The 22,710-nt window shown below is 36.9% G+C and overlaps 1 protein-coding gene across 1 annotated transcript; it reads right to left on the bottom strand.

Annotated features, from left to right (window-relative positions):
• Positions 1-9,560: 9,560 nt before the first annotated feature.
• LOC144967840 (ESF1 homolog) lies at positions 9,561-20,868 on the bottom strand. Its single transcript, XM_078905522.1, has 4 exons — positions 20,232-20,868; positions 14,769-14,888; positions 13,604-13,726; positions 9,561-11,578 (listed from the first exon to the last, which is right to left on the bottom strand). Exons 1-4 carry the CDS (start codon positions 20,713-20,715, stop codon positions 9,696-9,698), a joined length of 2,610 nt encoding a protein of 869 aa, XP_078761648.1. The 5' UTR covers positions 20,716-20,868; the 3' UTR covers positions 9,561-9,695.
• Positions 20,869-22,710: the final 1,842 nt, after the last annotated feature.

Below are 22,710 nucleotides of genomic sequence, written 5' to 3'. Positions count from 1 at the left end.
CATTTCTAGATCCCTCTCTCACCCACTTCTTGAGATCGCCGATTCGTTCACCACCATCGCGAAGTAATTTTGACCAGCAGTTAAGCCTAATAGCCAATATTCTCATCACAAACATATAACATAGAAACGATTGAGACATTGAGTATGCTCCGGTGTATGGGGTGAATTTTTAATTCAGAAAAGTGAGTGGAGCAGGCACTTAGTTGGTAACAACAAGATATGAAGTGAGTAGAAAAGTGCCAGAAGACAATAGAGAATAAAAATTTTTTCGCGGCGGTGGTGGGGTTTGAACCTGCGACCTTATTGGTACGACAACTCCGCCTGGCAGGTGAGAGCGTGGCTCTACCGTGTGAGCTATCCACGAACACAAAAATATTCGTTTCAAACCCAAAGTCATTTCTAGATCCCTCTCTCACCCACTTCTTGAGATCGCCGATTCGTTCACCACCATCGCGAAGTAATTTTGACCAGCAGTTAAGCCTAATAGCCAATATTCTCATCACAAACATATAACATAGAAACGATTGAGACATTGAGTATGCTCCGGTGTATGGGGTGAATTTTTAATTCAGAAAAGTGAGTGGAGCAGGCACTTATGTTGGTAACAACAAGATATGAAGTGAGTAGAAAAGTGCCAGAAGACAATAGAGAATAAAAATTTTTTCGCGGCGTGGTGGGGTTTGAACCTGCGACCTTATTGGTACGACAACTCCGCCTGGCAGGTGAGAGCGTGGCTCTACCGTGTGAGCTATCCACGAACACAAAAATATTCGTTTCAAACCCAAAGTCATTTCTAGATCCCTCTCTCACCCACTTCTTGAGATCGCCGATTCGTTCACCACCATCGCGAAGTAATTTTGACCAGCAGTTAAGCCTAATAGCCAATATTCTCATCACAAACATATAACATAGAAACGATTGAGACATTAGGTATGCTCCGGTGTATGGGGTGAATTTTTAATTCAGAAAAGTGAGTGGAGCAGGCACTTATGTTGGTAACAACAAGATATGAAGTGAGTAGAAAAGTGCCAGAAGACAATAGAGAATAAAATTTTTTTCGCGGCGTGGTGGGGTTTGAACCTGCGACCTTATTGGTACGACAACTCCGCCTGGCAGGTGAGAGCGTGGCTCTACCGTGTGAGCTATCCACGAACACAAAAATATTCGTTTCAAACCCAAAGTCATTTCTAGATCCCTCTCTCACCCACTTCTTGAGATCGCCGATTCGTTCACCACCATCGCGAAGTAATTTTGACCAGCAGTTAAGCCTAATAGCCAATATTCTCATCACAAACATATAACATAGAAACGATTGAGACATTGAGTATGCTCCGGTGTATGGGGTGAATTTTTAATTCAGAAAAGTGAGTGGAGCAGGCACTTAAAATTTTTATTCTCTATTGTCTTCTGGCACTTTTCTACTCACTTCATATCTTGTTGTTACCAACATAAGTGCCTGCTCCACTCACTTTTCTGAATTAAAAATTCACCCCATACACCGGAGCATACTCAATGTCTCAATCGTTTCTATGTTATATGTTTGTGATGAGAATATTGGCTATTAGGCTTAACTGCTGGTCAAAATTACTTCGCGATGGTGGTGAACGAATCGGCGATCTCAAGAAGTGGGTGAGAGAGGGATCTAGAAATGACTTTGGGTTTGAAACGAATATTTTTGTGTTCGTGGATAGCTCACACGGTAGAGCCACGCTCTCACCTGCAAGGCGGAGTTGTCGTACCAATAAGGTCGCAGGTTCAAACCCCACCACCGCCGCGAAAAAATTTTTATTCTCTATTGTCTTCTGGCACTTTTCTACTCACTTCATATCTTGTTGCACAGACGTTGAGAGAAAATATATTGTTCGTGGGCATAAACAAAGATACACTTCAAAATTATATTAATTTGTTTATGTTAATAGACCAATACACTCTCTCTCTCTCTCCCTCTCTCTCTCTCTCTCTCACACACACACACACACACAGATGCATATATATATATATATATATATATATATATATATATATATATATGTGTGTGTGTGTGTGTATGTAGATAAATATATGTTTAGAGATAGGTAGAAAAGATAGAAAAATATAGATCGATGGATAGACACACAGAGGTCGAGGGAGGTCGAGAGAGAGAGAGAGAGAGAGAGAGAGAGAGAGAGAGAGAGAGAGAGAGAGAGAGAGAGAGAGAGATATTTTCAAACAGGCTTTCCAGGGCCAGCAAACAAATTATCTATGAATAGAAATCGAATTTCAACAACAACAACAAAAAAAGTACTAAAACCCCCAAAATACACGATTTCCACCATTTCTTTTCTATATGAATTATCAACGTAAAATTTAAAGTAGTTAAGAATAGATGTAGTGTGGTTCAGTTTGTCCAATCATCCATTTCTGAGTAAAACAATGTCTTTTGCTCATATGGTTGCTTAAATATCTGAAACTGAAAAAAAAAAATCAGATTTTGTCTAATTTGGCCTCACTAAAAATCTGTATATACTGTGTTTACAACATACCTTCTTATGCCTATATTTTCACTTTGTCAATATTCCACAGGGAATGAATGCTTCTACGTTTCATGGACAGAGTAACCCTGTATTGTGAACATAATTTAATGCAAATAAGTACACCATTCAATAATACACAAAAGGCATTGGATTTGAATGGTACACAAAGAAAGAAATAAAATATGGTAGTCTGCTGTGTGAGAATAATGACATAGGCTAAGAGACAGTATTGACAGTAATGTATTTCAAATTGAATGACAATGATATAGTTTGTTTACGTATTGCAGAGACGCCAACTTTAAATTTGGCTCACAGGAGTTTCAGACACCACTCGTAGGAATTTCAATGCCGAAAGAGGAATTTCCGCACACAAGAAAAAGGAATTGGAATGATATTGTGTTTACATATTGTATAATTCTAAATAGGTAACTGATTAGAATTATATTATGATAAATAAACACAATGCCAAATACAATCCCAAAGTTTCCTTATTTCAAATGAAGTAAAGCGCCAAAACCTAATGGTAGAGATTGTAGTATTGGTGGTAATGTGGTGTTGGTGGTTCTAGTAATGATGAAGATGTGATAGTGGTTGTTGTTGTAGTAGTAGTAGTGATGATGATATGGTGGTGGTGGTGGTTGAAGTAGTAGTTGTAGTGATGGTGATGTGGTGGTGGTATAGTGGTTGTAGTAGTTGTGGTCGTGATGAGAATGATGTGGTGGTGGTTGTAGTAGTGGTGGTAGTGTTGTTGATGTGGTGGTGATGGTGGTACAAATGGTAGTGATGATATTGTGGTAGTGGTGGTAGTGATGATAATGTGGTGGTGGTTGTAGTAGTAGTAGTGGTAATGATGATGTGGTGGTGGTTGTAGTAGTAGTGGTAGTGATGATGTGGTGGTTGTAGTAGTAGTGCTCGTGATGATGATGTGGTGCTGATGGTTGTAGTAGTAGTGGTAGTGATGATGTAGTGGTGGTTGTTGTAGTAGTAGTAGTAGTAGTAGTAGTAGTAGTAGTTGTAGTGATGATGATGTGGTTGTAGTAGTAGTTGTAGTGATGATGATGTGGTGGTGGTGGTTGTAGTAGTAGTGATGGTGATGATGTGGTGGTGGTTGTAGTAGTAGTGGTAGCGATGTTGTAGTGGTGGTTGTAGTAGTAGTGGTAGTTGCAGTGATGATGATGTGGTGGTGGTGGCTGCAGTAGTAGTGGTAGTGATGATGTGGTGGTGGTGGTGGTTGTAGTAGTAGTGCTAGTGATGATGAGGTGGTGGTGGTGGTGGTTGTAGTAGTAGTAGTGGTAATGATGATGTGGTGGTGGTGGTTGTAGTAGTAGTGGTAGTGATGATGTGGTGGTGGTGGTTGTAGTAGTAGTGGTAGTGATGATGTGGTGGTGGTGGTTGTAGTAGTAGTGGTAGTGATGATGTAATGGTGTTGGTGGTGGTTGTAGTAATAGTGGTAGTGATGATGATGTGGTGGTGGTGGTGGTTGTAGTAGTAGTAGTTGTGGTACTGATGATGTGGTGGTGGTGGTGGTTGTGGTAGTAGTGGTAGTGATGATGATGTGGTGGTGGTTGCAGTAGTAGTGGCAGTGATGATGATGGGGTGATTGGAGGGGGGGGGGGTATCCTTGGAACAAATTGACCTCACCGGAATTTGACGGAAGTTGCCCGGAGCCCGGAATTTTTTGCTCCAGACCGGAGTTTTTTCCGGTGAAACCGGAGTTTTGGCATATATTGTGAACTGCACACCTAAGATTAACTTCATAATATAGTCGATACACACCCACTGGTTACTTAAAACGACATCGATGATAGGCGAAATGGCCGAGAGGAAACGATATCACAATCACACTTAATTAATTCTTAATCAATGAACCTAGCACACTTAGCTCACTTTAAATTGCAGACAATCGTGAACGTTTCTAGTCTACATCCAACAAAACAAAATGCTTGTTCTGAATGGGTAGGTAAAGATGAAAATAGAGACTAGAATTTGTTTAATTTTAGGGATTTTACGGCGCTTGTGACACTTATAGGTCATTTCGATACCAGTAAAAAGGAAGATGGTAAATTAATCAAATGGTTTGGATGTTGTCAAACAGTAACGAAAATATAAGTAGACAAATGAGACACAGTCCAGTCCAGATAATTCGAAATCTGATTAACCGAATTTCTTTTAAATCGAAGAAAATACGATGTAATGAATTATTTTTTTCTTTTTCTATATAAAATATTCATGGTTAATTCGAATTCGAACAGTCGTTATTCTCTTTATTCGAAGTGCAAGTGCTTGCCCATCACTAAAAAAAAAAACTCTGGAAGGTCATAACGAACTGCCTGTTCTCCCTATCCACCCTCCCACGCGTTTTAATGACTGAGCTGACTAATAATAATAATAATAACTAGACCCCTGAGGCATGTAATATGTAATGGCGTGTTGTTCCCTCTCCGTCCCACCCGCCCTCTCTCTTCTTTCTCCAAATTGACCAGCTGTCTCGCGTCATCCCTCTCTCCTTCTCGCGTTCTCATCACTAAGACTAACTTGTGGTCTGCTGGCCACTGGCTAACAAAGGGGGTTGGTTATAAATAGATCTAACACACAGTGATAACCTAGAAAGAGGAGAGCTAACGCTAGCTCCTCTTTCTAGGGTGATAACCACAAGCTGACCAATATACGGAACGAACAATCATAGGCCACACCCCACTCCACGCGTTTCTCTTTCTCTTCTGTGCTGTCTTTCTTTATTGATCGATGGATCTAGATCTAGAAGTAGAGGGCCTACACAGCATGCAGTGTTAACTACTACTCTGTGCTATTGTGTAGCTTGTAAGTGGAAGGGCCAGGGCACGGTTTGGCCAGGGGCAAAGCATACGTGTACAACAAGGGTACTGTCATCTGCATTTTTTGCGGCCGCAAATGGCAATTTGCGTCCGCAAATATCAGGGCGATCCGCAAATTTTGGCAAATTTCCCAAAATTGGCAAAGCGTGGCAAATTTAGGGAAAATTGGCAAATCGCGTGACAAATTTTGAGAAAAAAAAAGAAGCGAAAACAAAATAACGAAAAAAAAAAAGTGCGAAACTTGAGAAATGTTGCAGCTTTGCCTGGGCCCAAACCAAGGGAAGCTACTTTCTACGGATACTGATCCTTTAAAATCTTTGTAACAACGCTATTCATAATGTAGCCTCCTTAAATGTAATAAATTGTCTTTTATATTTATTTTTTCTTTATCGTGTGTTAATTTTTACTGAAATGCTCAGTTCTCCTCGGCAAACTTTTTGGCAAATTTTGGGATTTTTTGGGGCAAATTTTAGGTCCCAATTTGGCAAAAAATGCAGATGACAGGGGTACAACAATGTGTAGTCTTTCTTTCTTTGTTGTACAACTTGGCTTTCTACTCAAGCAGTCTAAGCCTACAGTTGACTGAACGTGAACGCCACGCTAAACCCCACGCATTCTCATTCTGCGTAAAATTTTATTCATAAAATATATGATGAGTTGAAAAATTAAGATCTCACAAAAAACTGCACTGTAGTTTGATAGAGATCATAAATAAATCCCAGAGAAATAAATCCTTGTAGTCTGGAACGGTAAACAGTTACTGACAACACACAAGGTGTGTGTGCCTACACACCACCACAAAATCTCCTCCAAACTTTGATAGTCAATTACCACTATAATTGAAAACCTAACATTGCCATATGAATGCCACGGAGAGACGATTATCCGATATACAAAATAAAAGAATAATGAAAAAAAAAAAAAAAAAAAAAAAAAGGGGGGGGGGGGGTTGTCTCTCTCTCTCCCTCTTTAAAGAAAAATCAAGCTGGCAAGCTTGTTTTTATTTTTATTCTTTTAAATCGTGCTGACAATTTAAATATCTAGACACAAACATACATATGCACACGATATTTCGTTTAATAAGTGCATTTGAACAGTTGAGGAGAGAAAACAAACGGCTGGACTAAACTTTTAAAAAATGGCCCAACTTCGTAATGCAGTATCTTCAATGAAGGGACGCAACTGCGGCTAATGTTCAAAATGCTTAAGTCTGGGAACTGTTGCCTCCTTTTTTATAAAACTTGAGAATAAAATGATAGTGATAGATAAATTACATATTTCTACAATTATGCGTAGGTGTGTAGGAGTGGTGTGCGCACTGGTGTATAATGCAGTACAGCGACATTGCACTGACTTGTTAGTGTATTTTTACAAATTCAATATCATCTTTGAATGATAAAACCCAAGGAAAAGATGACCTATAATTTGTCGCTCCAGGAAAATGCCATCCCTCCCCCAAATTATGCCACAAAAATGAGAAGAAAAAAAAGTAAAATTAAAATTATACCACAAATAATGCCAGAAACCACAAATTATGCGGTCAAAAATGAGGAGATTTGTTGTTCTGCTGATGCAACTTACAAAAGCAAACAATATACACATTTAAAAGCAAGAAGACCGAGAAGAAAGAAAAAAGACTACAACAGAGATTTCGACCACAGATAATTCACTGTGACTTTGACAGTTACGTATCTATATAGTGTATGTTTACAGTGACACGCAGACACACACACACATCATCGCCGTTTCGCATAACTGAAACTGACACCTCTTTGCTCACTTCCCCATTCGTTCTAATTCCAATACACCAACCATGATTTGCTAATGCTCTCCACCAAGTTGGCTTGGCAATCAAGGCACGGTTTCCTCAAACTTTTTTGCATGTCCGGAGGAGTTCGAGGAAACTGTACTGGAGTGTAGTCGATTTTCTTTTTGCAGGAAAGAAAAAGTGTTCTTGGTATTTCACGGGACAACTACTTTTTTAAAAATTTCAGGGACAAATCCAGAATGGCTGCAAATACGTTACACGTGTGGAGCATTTCTCAAAAGCATAGAATTCATTTGCTGCCAAGAAAAAAAACGAGGTGAAACAGGAGGAGGAGGTTTGTTTTTAATGGTTTTACGGTGCTTGCAACAATTAAGGTCTTATCAGCGCCAGTAAAAAGGAAGAAAATGGGTTAGTAAAAGGTTCTAGAATTAAAATTAAAACACCCAGGAAAAGGTAAGACAAAGAGGAATTGGTTCAAATAGAAAACAGATGTAGATTCCAAGAGCATACTATAAAAGTACTCAGTTTGAGATCACCTAAAAGTCTCATCCAGACACAAGCAAAGGTCCCCACTAAGAGGAATACAGGCATATGTTTACAAATCATATAAAATATGTAAACAAAACATAATACAGTGCATAACAGAGAGATGATTTATAAGGGAAAAAATATCATCTCCCAAAACGAACAATACATTTGACTGTTTCCCTCTCAGCCAAGGTATCTGGCCAGGACAAAACCAAGTAATCACATTCCATTCCAAGACAAAGATAGAAAGCAAGTTGGAAAATAGATATAAGGGGATAGAAGACACAGTAAGTATCCACTATGGAAACACACCCAGAATTGAGATACTAGGGAGCAGGCACCGGTGTAAGGTAAAGATCTGAACATGTGTTTATGAAAGGTGCCAAACAAAGCAAGAATGAAAAATACAAGAAGAAAAAAGCGCCCCAAAAAAACAGTCTTCCTCGACCTTTGGCACCTTTTCTTGCTTTGTTCGGCACCTTTCATACACACTTGTTCAGATTTTTATCCTACACCGGTGCCCGCTCCCTAGTTTCTCAACTTGATATTTTTGCTTTGTATGACACTGTAAGATTGTTATGTTGACCTCTTCTTATAGATTTTTTTCTGACTATAACGCAAATAAAATAAATAAAATACACAGTTATCATTGGTAATACAGTAAAATTACTTTAAACCGAAAGAAGCTAAACCGAAAAATACCTTAAACCGCAAAGAATTTAATAAATTGTACTAGTTTCTTCATTATCTTTGTACTAATTCTTACGATGAACCGAAATACTTCTAAGCAGGACTTTCTTTAAACCGAAACAACTTGAGAGCACCTTCCCTTTTTCTCTCTCTAATTTTCTTCAAAAATTCGGGAAGGAGGCCACACGTAATAATGCCCGGCGATATTAAACAAAGAGCGTAAGTATAAGATGAGGGTGATGGGTGGTTGGGGGGGGGGGGGGGGGGGGGGGGTTAGGTAAACACTTCAATCACTGCCTAGGACTTCATATACTCTATAGATGTCACTGATCACTGCACTCGGGCTTGGCCAACACCACAATCGCACAGACTGGAAAAGGAAGACAGCGGGTGACTGGCAGGCGAAAAATGAGGAAAGAGGGGGAGTTGGGGTGTAGAATCACGCAAGCGAGATATTCTCGCTCGTGTGTTGATGCTTTGGAACTGACTGGATTTTCAACACGGCAATTGACATGCCATTTCATTTCCACTTTGTTTAAATGTGTGTGTGTGTGTGTGTGAGGGGGGGGGGTCGATGTAATTAGGCCTTTGAACCTAATGGCTTTTCAACAAAAGAGAGATGTGTAGTAGACAGCTTAGCACTTACACGCCTTTTCACTTTTCATTTCTACTTCACTTCACCTCTGAGTAGCTGCGCATCATTCATTATCAATTATCGCACAAGAACTTTCGATCTTATTTTAGCTTTGCATTTTACTAAAAGATGTCTAAAAGAAAGCACTGTGCTTACACGTTGGAGTTTCAAATCAAAATACTACGTGAAGTCGATGAAAAAAAAGTTGATCAAGACGGAGATATAATGTAAAATACACGGCATCCCGAACTCAACTCTTTCAACAATTTTGATTTGAAACGAAATCCCCCAAAAATATTTTTAAAACACACCCCAAAAAAAAATGTTAATGGTTACGAAGACGGCATTTATTCAACATCTCCATTTAACGGGAAACCCATGATGCGATTAAATGAGCAAATTCCTTAAATAGTTACTACGCTTGAAAAAATTGCAAAACGGGAACTTGCTTTAAACCAAAATGTCTTTAAACCGAAATGGTTTAGAAGGTCCCCAAAATTTCGGTTTAAAGTAATTCTACTGTATATTCCTTTATAGTTTTCTGTTAAAAACTAAAATAAAAGATTGAATTGATAACATCAACATTTTAAAAATGTTTTTGCTTCAACTATACTTTTATTACGAGAATATCTCGTCTGCCATGCCACAAATGGTCAGCTATCACAATTCTTTCATGAGTGGATTGGATAATTTGCACTGCCATTAAATAATCAATTTTTATACACAGGTCATTTTTTCATTTTACTCTTCAAACTTTCCACTAATTTCTTTGAAACACTTCTAGAATCTTCATCCCTGTCTAGTTGTCCTTCAACATTTTTGCCTGCATTGTCTTTCTTTGCTTTAGACATCCTCTTAATCTGCTCATCTAAAAGCTTCATATTGTTCTTAGTCTTTCTAAACTGCCCATGGTTGGGATCAATGTGAAAGTGGTGGCTGGTAAACATGGCACCGAAACGCTGGTCCTCAACATCTAATGTCAACCTTCCCTCCTTACGCTGTTTCCTTCTCTCACTCTTTTGCATTGAAATTTTCTTTTTCTGACGCCTGGATAGCTTATTTTTGACCACCTCAGGTTTTTCCAGCTTCTTTTCATCATCATCCCTCATTAGTAACAGTTCTAACTCAGCTCTTTCTCTTTCTGCCTCACTGTCATCTTCTTCTTTCTTCTTCACAGCCTTCTTTTTATCAGGTTTTGTTTTCTTCTTGCTTTTAATCGAGTTCACATCATGCCCTTCACTAGCCATCATCTCTTTCAAACTATCGTCTATAATATCTGGCATGTCATTATCACTGTGATCCTCACCATCATTATCATCTCCATCACTACCACCTTCTGCTTTGGCCAACTCTGCCTTCTTCTGTAATCTCTTTCTTCTCTTCTCTCTTTTCCTCTCTAGATACTTATCCACTATTACGCCCTGAGACTCTTCTTTAATTTTTTCTCTCCTCTTCAACTTACTCTCATAATCTGTTTTCAAGCCAGCTGTCCATTCCATCTCTTTGTCAATTTCTGTCTTCTTCTCTTCCTTTTCTTCATCCTCTACTAACTTATCCATCAAAACCTTACGATAAAGACTAATTTTCTTTTCTTCACTGATGGCCTCACTATTATCATCATCATCATTACTCTCTCCACCCAAAGCAGTCTTAAGCCATTGAGGTCTTTCATCGTCTTCAAAATCAGAATCACTTTCAGGTGGAGCAATGGTATCTGCATATCTGTTTTCTTCAACAATCTGTTCCAGTTCCTCCCGTTGTGCATTTGTTATCTTGTTACGAATTCGATCAAACTCTGTTTCATCCCAAGTAACATTGACCTTACCTTGAGATAATGCAGTGGCAAGGAAATAGTTTGGTTTGAAATCGACCAGCCCTTGCTCATCCGAGAATGAATCCTTTGGAGGATCATCGAATGTCATGTCATCAGGAATGTACCTCAAATCTAATCTTAAAGAGCTAAGCTGGTACTCCATTCCATCACATTCTTTGTAAATAGCATCGGCAGCCTCCACTGAATTACAATCTACAACTGCAAAGTAGTAACGCAATCTGTTCAGCTGATAACCCCTTAAAACTTCATTTTGAGCTTTAGCGGCTTCCTTTGCCTTTCTTTTCAATATTTCACTATCGATTCTTCTATTTTTCTTCCTTTTTGCCTCTTCTGATTCGCTTTCTTCAGAGTCACCTTCGCTGTCCAATCCGTTCAAATCTCCCCTCATTTCTCTTGGTCCATAGGTGGCATCTTCTGCCATCCTTTCTTTACCAAATTCAGAGGGATAAATCGTGACGCTTCTAACAGAACCTCCTTCACCGACAAATGATTTGAACAACACAAACAGGTCCTGTGCTTTGACAAAGTCCCAGTCCATGTTGCACACTGCCAAACGATGTGTTGATTCAGAAACAATTGGAGCCTTTCTGTGTAATTCATTCCAACTGTGATCAACACTTGTTGACTTCCTCATAATTGGCACACACTGAGAAGTGTCAATCTCTTCCCCTGATTCTTCGCCATCTTCTTCATTAGAACTGTCATCACTATCACTGCTACTTGATAAGTCCTTTTCCTCTTCATCACTGTCTTCCTCGTCTTCACCATCATCATCATCTGAAATTGAAATATTTAAACATGTTAAGCCACTTATCTAAAAACAATTTAAAACAATGCAATAAACATATTTTTTTTAATGCTAATCAAATTCAAAGAAAAAACCAAGGCAGAGAGTAAAAAAAAACAGAAAAATTATTATATCATAACAATCTTTTCAAAGAAATCAAGAAAATAAATATGTATCAATCCAAAATCTCCACTTCAATTTATAAATCATCATGGTGTACTATTCAAACCAGCTATATACTGTTTTATCAGATAAAGTAACAGATTTTTCATTAAATCAATCTTAAATTTTGGTTTTAAAAAATCTAAATCAAAAGGTAAAATAATTTCTAATTTTACATATTTTAGCCTCCAAAAAAATCTCTTATGCACATATTTATGGTATATAAGTGGTAATTTCTGTGCGATTAGAGACAATCTTTTAGGGGATTTTTCTTATCCTCTTCCCAGTCCATTCAAAATCTGGAAAGCCATGTCTTTTTAAATTTGATGAGAAAACTTTGTGATAGACAAGTGAGTCTTCCAAAAGATAACAAGACGTTATCACTATTTGTTTAACTAAGGGTTCACACCACCATAAGGAAAATTTGGATTATTATCCCTTAAACAAATAATTATTGCTCTCCTTTCTTCAGGCGCAGATGGAAAGGTATTATTAAAAGAGAAAAGTCACATTATTGTTAAGTAGAAATAAAGGTTATCTTCAATGTAAATAGATAAAAACAAAAAGCAAGATTTTTGCATCTGTACATTGTTCCCGCATACCTTTGTTTTATTGAGAGAATTGCTTGTGTTCATAAAATAAAAGGAATGTTTGACAGGAGGAACGGTAAATATTGAAAGGCAGCGATTCAATGACAATGCTAAGGGTTGGGAAATGTGGAATGTTAAGAATGCAATATTTATCCAGAGGTAAGTGTACACCATTTCCTTAAATATTAAAGCAATTTATATGGATACCAAACAGGCCTATCTAGCCATGTTGATTAATAAAAAGTTGAATGAAATAAATTTTTGCTTGTAGATAGTTAAAGACAAACGACACAAAAGAAGATGTCAAGAATTACTTAATGCCATACAAATAAAATCACAAAAAGAAACAGCCTAATGAGAAAACTTGCAAGTATCACCTGGGGAACGTCCGCTTTGGCACTGTGCTACAGTGTGGGAGAATACTGCGCCTCTGTTTGGATGAGGATCCCACATGTAAACTGCATTGACATCCGATTAAGAGATTCAATGAGAATAATAACAGGATATCTCAAGTCAACTCCAACTCAGTGGCTCCCAACACTGAGCGGCATTGCACCGCCAAGATGCTAATCATAAGGATGCATGCAAAAATTGATGAAGCCACAAATATTACCCTGATAAAAATAATCATAAAGGAACACATTCAACAACAAGGCTCAAATTGAGAAGACCTTTCCACCAAACAAAAATGGAAGACTTCAATGTGGAGGAGAACTGGAGAGAAATGTGGAACAGGGAAACACCAAGATAAGGCAACATCATAAAAGATTGTATGCATTCCACAATGCCAGGAAATACTGGGTTTCCTCAAATCGCCTCTTAACAGGACACGGAGAACTGCATCAAATATGTGCAGATGGAAACAGTGATGCCTGCCGGAAAAGCCAGGTAGCTCCAGAGACCAGCAATCACATCGTCGTCCACTGCCCAGTAACTAAACTTGTAGGTGGATATGAAACAGTTCTTAGGACGGAGGAAGACTTCCAAAGCTGGGTTGACGAAATAAATCTGGTTGTGTAGCCATACACTACTACTACTAATACTACTAAAAAATTACAAGCTGAAGAAAAGATAAAGCGCTTTAATAAGATCTGTTGTAAGGTAAAGGAGAACTAGTGTGGCAACTGTGAGATCACGAGACCAATCTGTTATTATCAAATACCAATTTCACCAGTGTGACACATTTCAATTTCATAAAACAAATCTCAGTACATTGCATATTTAAAAATTGAAAATACAAAACAAAAACAAATCAATACCTACCGGATACAATTTGCTCTTTCATCTTAAACTGTTTTGATGTAAACTTCTGATTGGACTTATTTTTTCCCCTTTTCTCTTCCTCTTCGTCAACAAGGGAACTCTTTTTATTCAATTTTGTTTTAGCTAGTTTTAAAAAATAAAAAAAAAAGAAAGAAAAAGTTTTTAATGAAAACACAAATATTAAAAATAGTAAAAAAAAAAAAAAAGCTACAAGGAAGAAAAGAAAGAACATGGATGAGAACATTTCACAGATTTAAGCATACTAGTATGCTCATCCAAACACCCAGTAAAGTAATAATAATAATAATAATAATAATAATAATAATAATAATAATAATAAGTAGCAACTATCAATAAAGGGGAAAAATAGAGAATGATAAAAAAAAAATGTTAACAAATGAATTCTATTCAGAATCGCTATTTTATTTCTTTTTTTTCTTCTTCATCTTCTTTTAAAGTAAATGGCACATTTGAAGCCTAAGAGTCATGGTGATAGTAATTCTTGGGCAAGATGGACATTCCGATCAATAGCCATTTTCTGACATTATTAAATCAAATTATTTGCTGGACTTGAAATATTAGATGAAAAAAACCCAAAAAACCCACATGAAACTGAGAAGCTTGGCGATGTAAAAATTTAGAGTCTGAATAAGATGCCCTTGATTTTATTTTGTGTTTTATTTTCCACATCATTAAAAGAAAAAAAAATCCTGACAGGTGGGATTCAGTTGATTAGGGCTACATTACCTCCACCCCCCTAATTCCACAAGACTATCTCTCCCTGACAGCTTGACAGTGTGTGTTAAATTCTGGTACTATATTTCATGTGCTCCGTAAAGAACAGACGATTTTTAGACAAAGAATCAGTATATTAAAGGGTTGTTTTGAATAGTAAAGATTTTGTTAAATGTAAATAATCTGTTATTATGTTAAATTTGGAGAAAAAGGGTTCGGTCAATGCTTTTTAAAAACTCATATTTTAAATTTCAAGAATCATAATGCAATATATAAATTGCCAATACATTTCACCAAAAAGGAATAGGTTAGCAGAAGGAAAAATATCAATGTGAAGCTTACTGAAATACCAAATATATAGTTGGTAAATTTGTAGTTGTATTCTTAAGTCAACAGTAACCAGTAAACATGTAATGTAAAATATTTGCACCTGATTTTACTTCTGTCTGCTTCTTTAGTCGTTTTGCTGCAGGACTCTTCTCAATTGCATTCTCCTCCTCTGCTTCTTGATCATCTAAAGATCTCTTTTTTCTTGAAGGTTTCAGTTCCGCTATGACAAAAATACAATTTTTAAAATGACATTAATATTTTGTACATTGTGTTGATATATCAACCAAGATTGTAATGACAAGCGAATTTTAATTTTCTTCAGTCCGATATCTTTTAAAATTTTTTTTTTTTTTTTGGATTTACAAACATTTGGTGTAGACAAATCTGTGAGTATTTGAAAAATTATTTTAAAATAAAATCATTAAATCAACAATGGGGAAACTGTTGATATACTAAAACAATATCAAATTTCTAATACTTGAAAAATTAATAAAATTGATGAATTTTTAAAAGCAGAAACAACACAGTTTTTTTTAAAGAGAGCATATTGTCATCATACAGATTAAAATAAAGCAATGATGTCAATGACACAACACTCATTTTATTGCATAAACAATTATGATGAGCATCAGCAATAAAATTCAATTCATTGTGAAACATCTTGAGACAAGGCTCAAAGGATTTTTTTGCCTAGCCATGGAAATAAAACAACAAAAGCGAAAACAATACAATAATCATCATTATTACTACCACCACCACCACAGTTACCTCCACAGCATTATCAAACTATAACAACCATCACCACCATCACATCATCATCCTCCTCGCTACCACCAAGTCTACAACCACAACCACCACATCATCATTCTTAACACTACCACAGCTACCTCCACATCGTTATCAAAAATACATCATCATCTTCATCCTTGTTATTGCCATCATCACAACCACTACTACAACCACCACACCATCAATATCATTTGTACACATTGATTGTTATCAGTTTACGCTTCTTTGTCTTTCTATTGTTTTTTTTTTTGTTTTGTCTTGTTTATTTTTTGTTGTTGCTTTTCAAAAACTTTTTAATCATGTTTTTAAAAAAAACTTTGATTCTAATTTTCGAAATTTATTTATTTATTTATATTTTGGTCATTGTGATCATTATTTGTAGGCTATATTTCTTTTTACCTACTTTGATTTCTTAATTATTATTATTATTTAATTATTATAATTGTATAAACGTACACCATGTACACTGGTAAACACTAAGCAGAGTGCTAAACTACAGTCTAAAACTCATGGACGTAGAAATAGATGGGTCTGTTCACAGAAATGAAAAGCCTCGTTGTGCTGTGGGTCTATTTCTACACCGCGTGTTTACAACCTCAACGGCGGTACATAAAAACGGTGTGTTATTCATTCTATTAATACTTATTGTCAAATTTTAATTCGTACTTCCTTACAAAGGGGTATTCTATTTCCTGTCCCATCATTGTTTTTGTTTATTCACCTTAACTACTCCATTCACACATATCCCATTCACCCTTAGTGTTTTATTGATAAAGGAGAAACCCAAAACGTTCACAGTATCTGTCTTCGTATAATAATTTGAAGCTTACAATTCAACACTTTTCATTATTTTTTCATTCCAGCATCAACTTTAAGCAGCAACACTTTCATTAACTAACCAGCACTGCCAACAGAGGTGCATAAAAAAAGGTGGCGTTTTTATGCACCTCCGTTGGCGATGATGGTAAATTAATGAAAATATTGCTGCATACGTCCATGAAGTTTAAATAGTTTTAGATTGTAGTTTAGCAGGCTGCTTATTGATTACCAATGTACGTTTATACAATGACAATAAATGAAAGAAAAATAACAATAATTTTAAATATCAAAAGTAAAAAGAAACATGGCACACAAATACTGATCTCAAATAAATAAATAAATTTAGAAAATTAAAATCGAAGTTTTTTATAAACATGATAAAAAGATTTTGAAAAAAAAAAATAAAAAAGTAAAAGAAGAAAGAAAAAAACCCCACAAAAATGTTGTCTTTCACAATAAAGTAAATTAAACAACAACAAAAATGCCTAAAATGGGAATCGAACCCGGTACTTTCAAGGTTAGAGTCCGACAGCTTGTCCACTGCACTACGGAGCCACCTGACTGTTCGTCACATTTAATAAGGTCTTTCTAAAACTTTACCTTCAATGCAACTTTTATTTTCTGGTTTTATATTTCGATTATTTAAATTATTATTATTTTTATATAAATTTATTAACAAAAACATCCTACAGATGTCACAATATAACTTTCGCCATGTCCAAATACAGAAACACAATATCGCTGATGAAATTGGGTGGGATGCGCATGCGTGACGAGGTGTATAAAAACGGTCAGTTAAGATACACCGTCAACGGAGGTGCATAAAAACACTATGATAAAAAAAGGTGACTTTTTGTACACCTCCAATGGAGGTGCCAAAAAACGATACCTTATTATGACTGCTCTAAATGCAGTACTAGTACTAATGCAAAAATAACGATGTTAGTTAAAGTTAAACTATATTGCAACGCAGTGGCTATTTTCTCGGGGCTATTTTTACAGTCCCGTAAAGATGGTTCTCGGGGCTATTTTTACAGTCCCGTAAAGATGGTTCTCTGGACTATTTTTACAGTCCCATAAAGATGGTTCTCATGGCTATTTTTACGGCATTGCAGTATAGATATATAAATAGTAACAGATAGGCTGAGTAGACGCTAATTTAGCTCTAAAATCTCTCTCACTCTTTCTTTCATCCTTTCTCTATCCCTTTCTTTCTTTCCCCATCTTTCTTTCCCTATCTCTCTCTCTCTCTTTCATTCTTTCCCAATCTCTTTCTTTCTCTATCTCCCCCCCCCCTCTCTCATCCTCTTTCTCTTCTCTCTTTTTCCTTTCTCTTTTTCTCAATCTATCTCTTTCCCTAGTGGTACCTCAAAGCCTAGGCAGAGGGGTCTGACCACAAGGTGAGCACCGCTTTGTCGGAGAACAATAAAACAACCTCCTAACTGTGAAGGGAGGAGCAATACAGCGACCACCCTTGTCTGGTCGGAACAATCGCTGGGTCAATCGGTAAAGGAGTAGGAGCAACGCGATGGTAGGACCATGGTAGATAATCATCATCATTATTTACATTCTTTTTTAAAAATTATTATTCAAGAGGGGTGTTTCGCAATGTGTATTTTTACCATGGACATCCACATGTGGGGGGGGGGGGGCTGGCGGGGGGGTAGTCATTTGTCCACAATATGGTTGGGGCGGGGGGGGGTTCTAAAATGGTCAAAATGTGTCCAATTGGTTTGTGAACGGCCTCTTTTCTGAGAGAGGATTCGAACCCACTCTCACATGAGAAGACTACACCCTGAATGTTACGTCTTTTAAAATTGTATAAACCATTAGTCCTTCCTGACTGGTTAATACTGGTAAAGTATAACAAAAGCCAAACCTGTAAAATATTAGTATTATATCTTGAGGGGTATCGACTTCAAGCAGGAACTAAATACTTTCAGTGTTTGATAAACTACTACTAGATCTATATTATGTCTGTTTGACAGAAAAAAATTCAAGACATACAACCTAACCTGCCCACTGATGATAGAAAACGGGCTGTTCTGTACTGTAAACATAACTTATGCAAAAACAAATTTTATCATGTCGTAAAAATGACAGTACTGTAAAAATCGCTACGGGACTGTAAAAATAGCCCCGAGAACCATCTTTACGGGACTGTAAAAATAGCCACTGCGATATTGCAAACAATAAAACAACGAAGTGGTTATTCAGAGTCGACTCTGGATAACTGTAGGCAGTTATTCAGAATCGACTCTGGATAACTGTAGATGGTTATTCAGAGTCGACCCTGGATAACCATGTGTACAGATATTTAGAGCCGAGTAGCCTATCGAATTATCGAGTTGAGTTCTTGCGAGATGAGTTTCTTTCAATTTGATACCAACCAGTTTACTACGGTTATTTTGTGACTTTAGCAATTTTAGTGCCAAATTCTTAAAACTTGGCGATTTTTCAACTTCAGTCGCTAAAAATAAGAATCTTTAATCAATTGCAAAACATATTCCATCAACAAAGCAAATTTAAATTAGCTTATAAACAACCATTTCTTAAATCGATCAGCCTAACTTATTATCTCTCTATTACCAAATGATATCTATAAACATAATATGAAGATAGAAGGGTGGCTGAGAGAGAGAGAGGGAGGGAGAGAGAGAGAGAGAGAGAGAGAGAGAGAGAGAGAGAGAGAGAGAGAGAGAGAGAGAGAGAGAGAATTAATGAATTGATTTTTATTTTTTTTTAAATTGTTTTTAATTAGACACAAGTTGTAATGAATTCTATTAACAAATTCAGAACAATCAAACAAAAACAAAACAAAACTTAAAAAGGAAGAAAAAAAAAAGACACGCTTATAAACCTTATAAAATCGTCAAATGAATGTATTATCTGTTACAGCTAAAAAGTACACAAATATTTACACCCATTTGCTCCATCCCCTTCCCTTTCGATCACCTTCTCATTCATGGCCACCATGTGTCTTGTGCTGCCTTTGACATTTGGCGCCAGCGTGTCTAGACTAACGTCATAAATAAAGGAGTGTCACCAAAATTCATGCAACTGAGCAGAGGTGTCAAAAACGATAGAAGGCATATTATTGTTTTTTTCCCCCCTGAACTACCACTGAGCAGAAAATGTTTGACATGACAAAAAACAACGGAACATTTATGAACAAATCCTAAAATCCCAGAAATCCGCGGAAGATTATCATCACTGGTCCCCACTATATTTTTTTTAATATTTCTTTTTTTTTTTTTTTTTTGCAAAATCTCGACAATTTGCAAAAAATTGCAAATTTTGCGGCCGCAATGCAAATCACCGATGCAAAAAAAAAGAAAATACGAAAAAGTAAAACGATTTTTTCCCGTAGGGTTAAACAGAGGTGGGAGAGAAGAAAAAAAAACAAACAGAAAAACCGTGTGGTTGGTAACTGGAAGTTCATCACTCATAACTGTCTACAGTTATTCAGAGTGGACTCCCCGACTCTGAATAACTGTAGACAGTTATTCAGAGTCAACTGTCTACAGTTATTCAGAGTGGACTCCCCGACTCTGAATAACCGTAGACAGTTATTCAGAGTCGACTCTGAATAACTGGAGGAAAGTTATTCAGAGTCGACTCTGAATAACCGCAGCCTAAAACAAAGGCAATCCTAACAGTTAACAGCAATACGAAACGAATATGCAGTAGGTATTTCTGCAAATAATGAAAAAGAACAGAAACCCCAGTAAGCAGAACTACTTCAAATAGTGGTAAGATTTGACTATTGATTTGTAATGCTACGGCAAATAGAGGCGTGTAAGCTCACTATTCACTATTCACAGGTACTAGATAGTACTACTGCAAACAGAGGTAGTCTGTTAATTCAAAGATTAAAACATGATTTGAATTAACAGCAAAATTAATCCATGATTGTTAAGGCTGAGAATAGAAAAAGGGGGTGGTGAAGACAAACCTGCTTTGACTTTGTCTTTCGCTTTCTTCTTCGTAGTTGTAGTTGTGTCATCTTCATTGTCTGCGTCTCCTTTTCTTTTTGTTGATTTCTTATTTGACGCTGAGTCTTTATTCTTCCGTTTCTTTATGGAAGTCTTCGCAACAGGAGTATCTGAATCAGCCTCCGACTCAGTTAATTCACTTGGTAGTTTTGTATAATTTTCTGCTTCAGTTTCAGATTCAGATTCTTCCTCCTCACCACTTGAACTCGAATCATCTGAGGAAATCTGATAATATCTCTCCATCTCATGTTTACCCCTTTTAGAAATATCGTGAATTGGTCTGCCTCGTTTGTCTAAAAGAACTCTGTGACCATAATCCTTAGAAGAAAGAACTGCCTTAAAACGGTTGTCTATTTTCACTTTTTTCTGCAAAGTTGGCATGGGGCGGAACCTGGGATCGGTAAACGCCCTGGAAAAACGATGATCATTTGATAAAGAATCCATTCTAAATTATAACTGCAATTCACTTCTTACAAAACAATTCAATACAATCCAGCCGTCAAATTTGTACCAACCAAATTCGAAAAAAGAAGTAGGCACGTTTGATTAGGATTGGATCAGGGCGCTGCCATGTTTTCTGAAAGCGAAAGTAATGTTGTTTTGGTTTATGAAATCAAGTAAGACGGTCAAAAATTTGAATATTTTGAACACTGCTTGAACTGTAAGCATTCAAATCATTATTGCTCGCTAATTTGATTTTACATCCTTCTCCCTCCTTCCTCCTCCTCCTCCTCCTCCTCCATTTTTATGAGTGTATGCCGGTCAGTAAATGCCTTCTGCACCACTCCGGTTAGAAATAAATAAACGTGTAAACAAAACCCTGAAAAAAAAAACAAACAAATACGGGCCCATCCAATAATACTCACAACCCACACATACCAGACACTCTAATCCCCAATTTCTATTTCATTCTTCAACTCCAACACGTATACCCAACTCTCTCTCTCTCTCTCTCTCTCTCTCTCTCTCTCTCTCTCTCTCTCTCTCTCTCTCTCTCTCTCTTCTCTCTCTCTCTCTCTCTCTTTCTCTCTCTCTCTCTCTCCTCTGTGTGTGTGTGTGACTCTCTCTCTCTCTCTCTCTCTCTCTCTTTCTCTCTCTCTCTCTCTCTCTCTCCTCCTCCTCCCCCCTCTCTCTTTCTTTCTTCTCCTCTCCTCTCTCTATCTCTCTCTTTCTCTATCTCTCCGTCTCCTATCGCCCTATCTCTTCCAGACTGTCCAATCTCTCTCCTCTCTATCTGGTATCCCACTCTGTCTAAGTACGTATATCCTATCTCATATCATATTATTATGTCTCACCTATAATATCGTAATAATAATATCATATCGTGTGAAGGGTTAGTAAGGACAACTCTGACCTTTAAAGTACCCTTTATATTTGGATTTAATGATGATTATGTATCTATAGATAGTTCGAAGATGACGTCACTCAGGTCTTTGTTATTGTTTTTTTTTTTTTTGTTTTTGTTTTTTTGCCATCCGCGTTTATGAGTAATGCTCACTGAACTGTATTAACCCGACTATAAACGTTCATGGATACACACAGTTTTGTGTGTTGGTCCGTTATACTTCCGGATGGCAATGTTATGAGCTTCTAAGCCAAGCGCATACTAATATAAAATCGTAATAATAATATCATATCGTGTGAAGGGTTATTGAGGGCAACTGACCTTTAAGTACCCTTTATATTTGGATTTAATGATAATTATGTATCTATATCGGGATATGATTAATACTGTCACCTTTTAATCATAATATTATATCCACAGAAGCAGCATTATTCGTCTCATACTTAACACTGTTCCAAAGATTTAAAGTTCTGATAATCAAAATATTAATAGTGATATTCCTATTATGCTAGTTTTGTATCTGTAAATAAAGATTTAAAACCAGTCTTCTCTGGTAGTTTTGTGTTCGAAAATGAGAACTAATTACGATGGACCAGTTAAAAAAAAATGAGCGAGGTCTCTTCCAATTTTATTATACTCCTTAAGACAATTAAAAAAATAAAGAGCTTTTATTTTGCGCAATATCCACTAAACGTGCTCAAAGCGCTTTACAAGGGGGTCCCTGGCCAACAGCAACATTTAACATGTAAGACGGGACGGGACATGACGCCTTTTAGGCGATATTACATTTTTTTCGTACAGAGACAACGCTGTTAACGGCCAGTTACTTATTTTACACCTGAGTACGGTGAGAGAATGTGAGTAAAGAGCCTTCAGGGACTCCAAGGACTCAACTATGCGCCGAGCGAGGCTCGAACCCAGGACCTTCTGATCCGAAAGCCAGTGTCGTACCACTGGACCACATAGCCGCACACCTATTAAGACATTACATGAAAATTAAAGACACTCAATGACAAATAACATTTTGTCGCTCTTCTTTGGTTGTTTTTAATACTAAAAGATTTTTGCATGCTGGGCTCCAAATAATGCAGTTG

The sequence above is a fragment of the Berghia stephanieae genome, chromosome 3, assembly GCF_034508935.2.
Source record: "Berghia stephanieae isolate SIO BIC M18660-M18661 chromosome 3, UCSD_Bste_1.3, whole genome shotgun sequence".
NCBI classification, from domain to species: domain Eukaryota; kingdom Metazoa; phylum Mollusca; class Gastropoda; order Nudibranchia; family Aeolidiidae; genus Berghia; species Berghia stephanieae.
The sequence above is the reverse complement of the archived record's forward strand: the minus strand, read 5'-3'. Positions and strand labels throughout refer to the sequence as shown.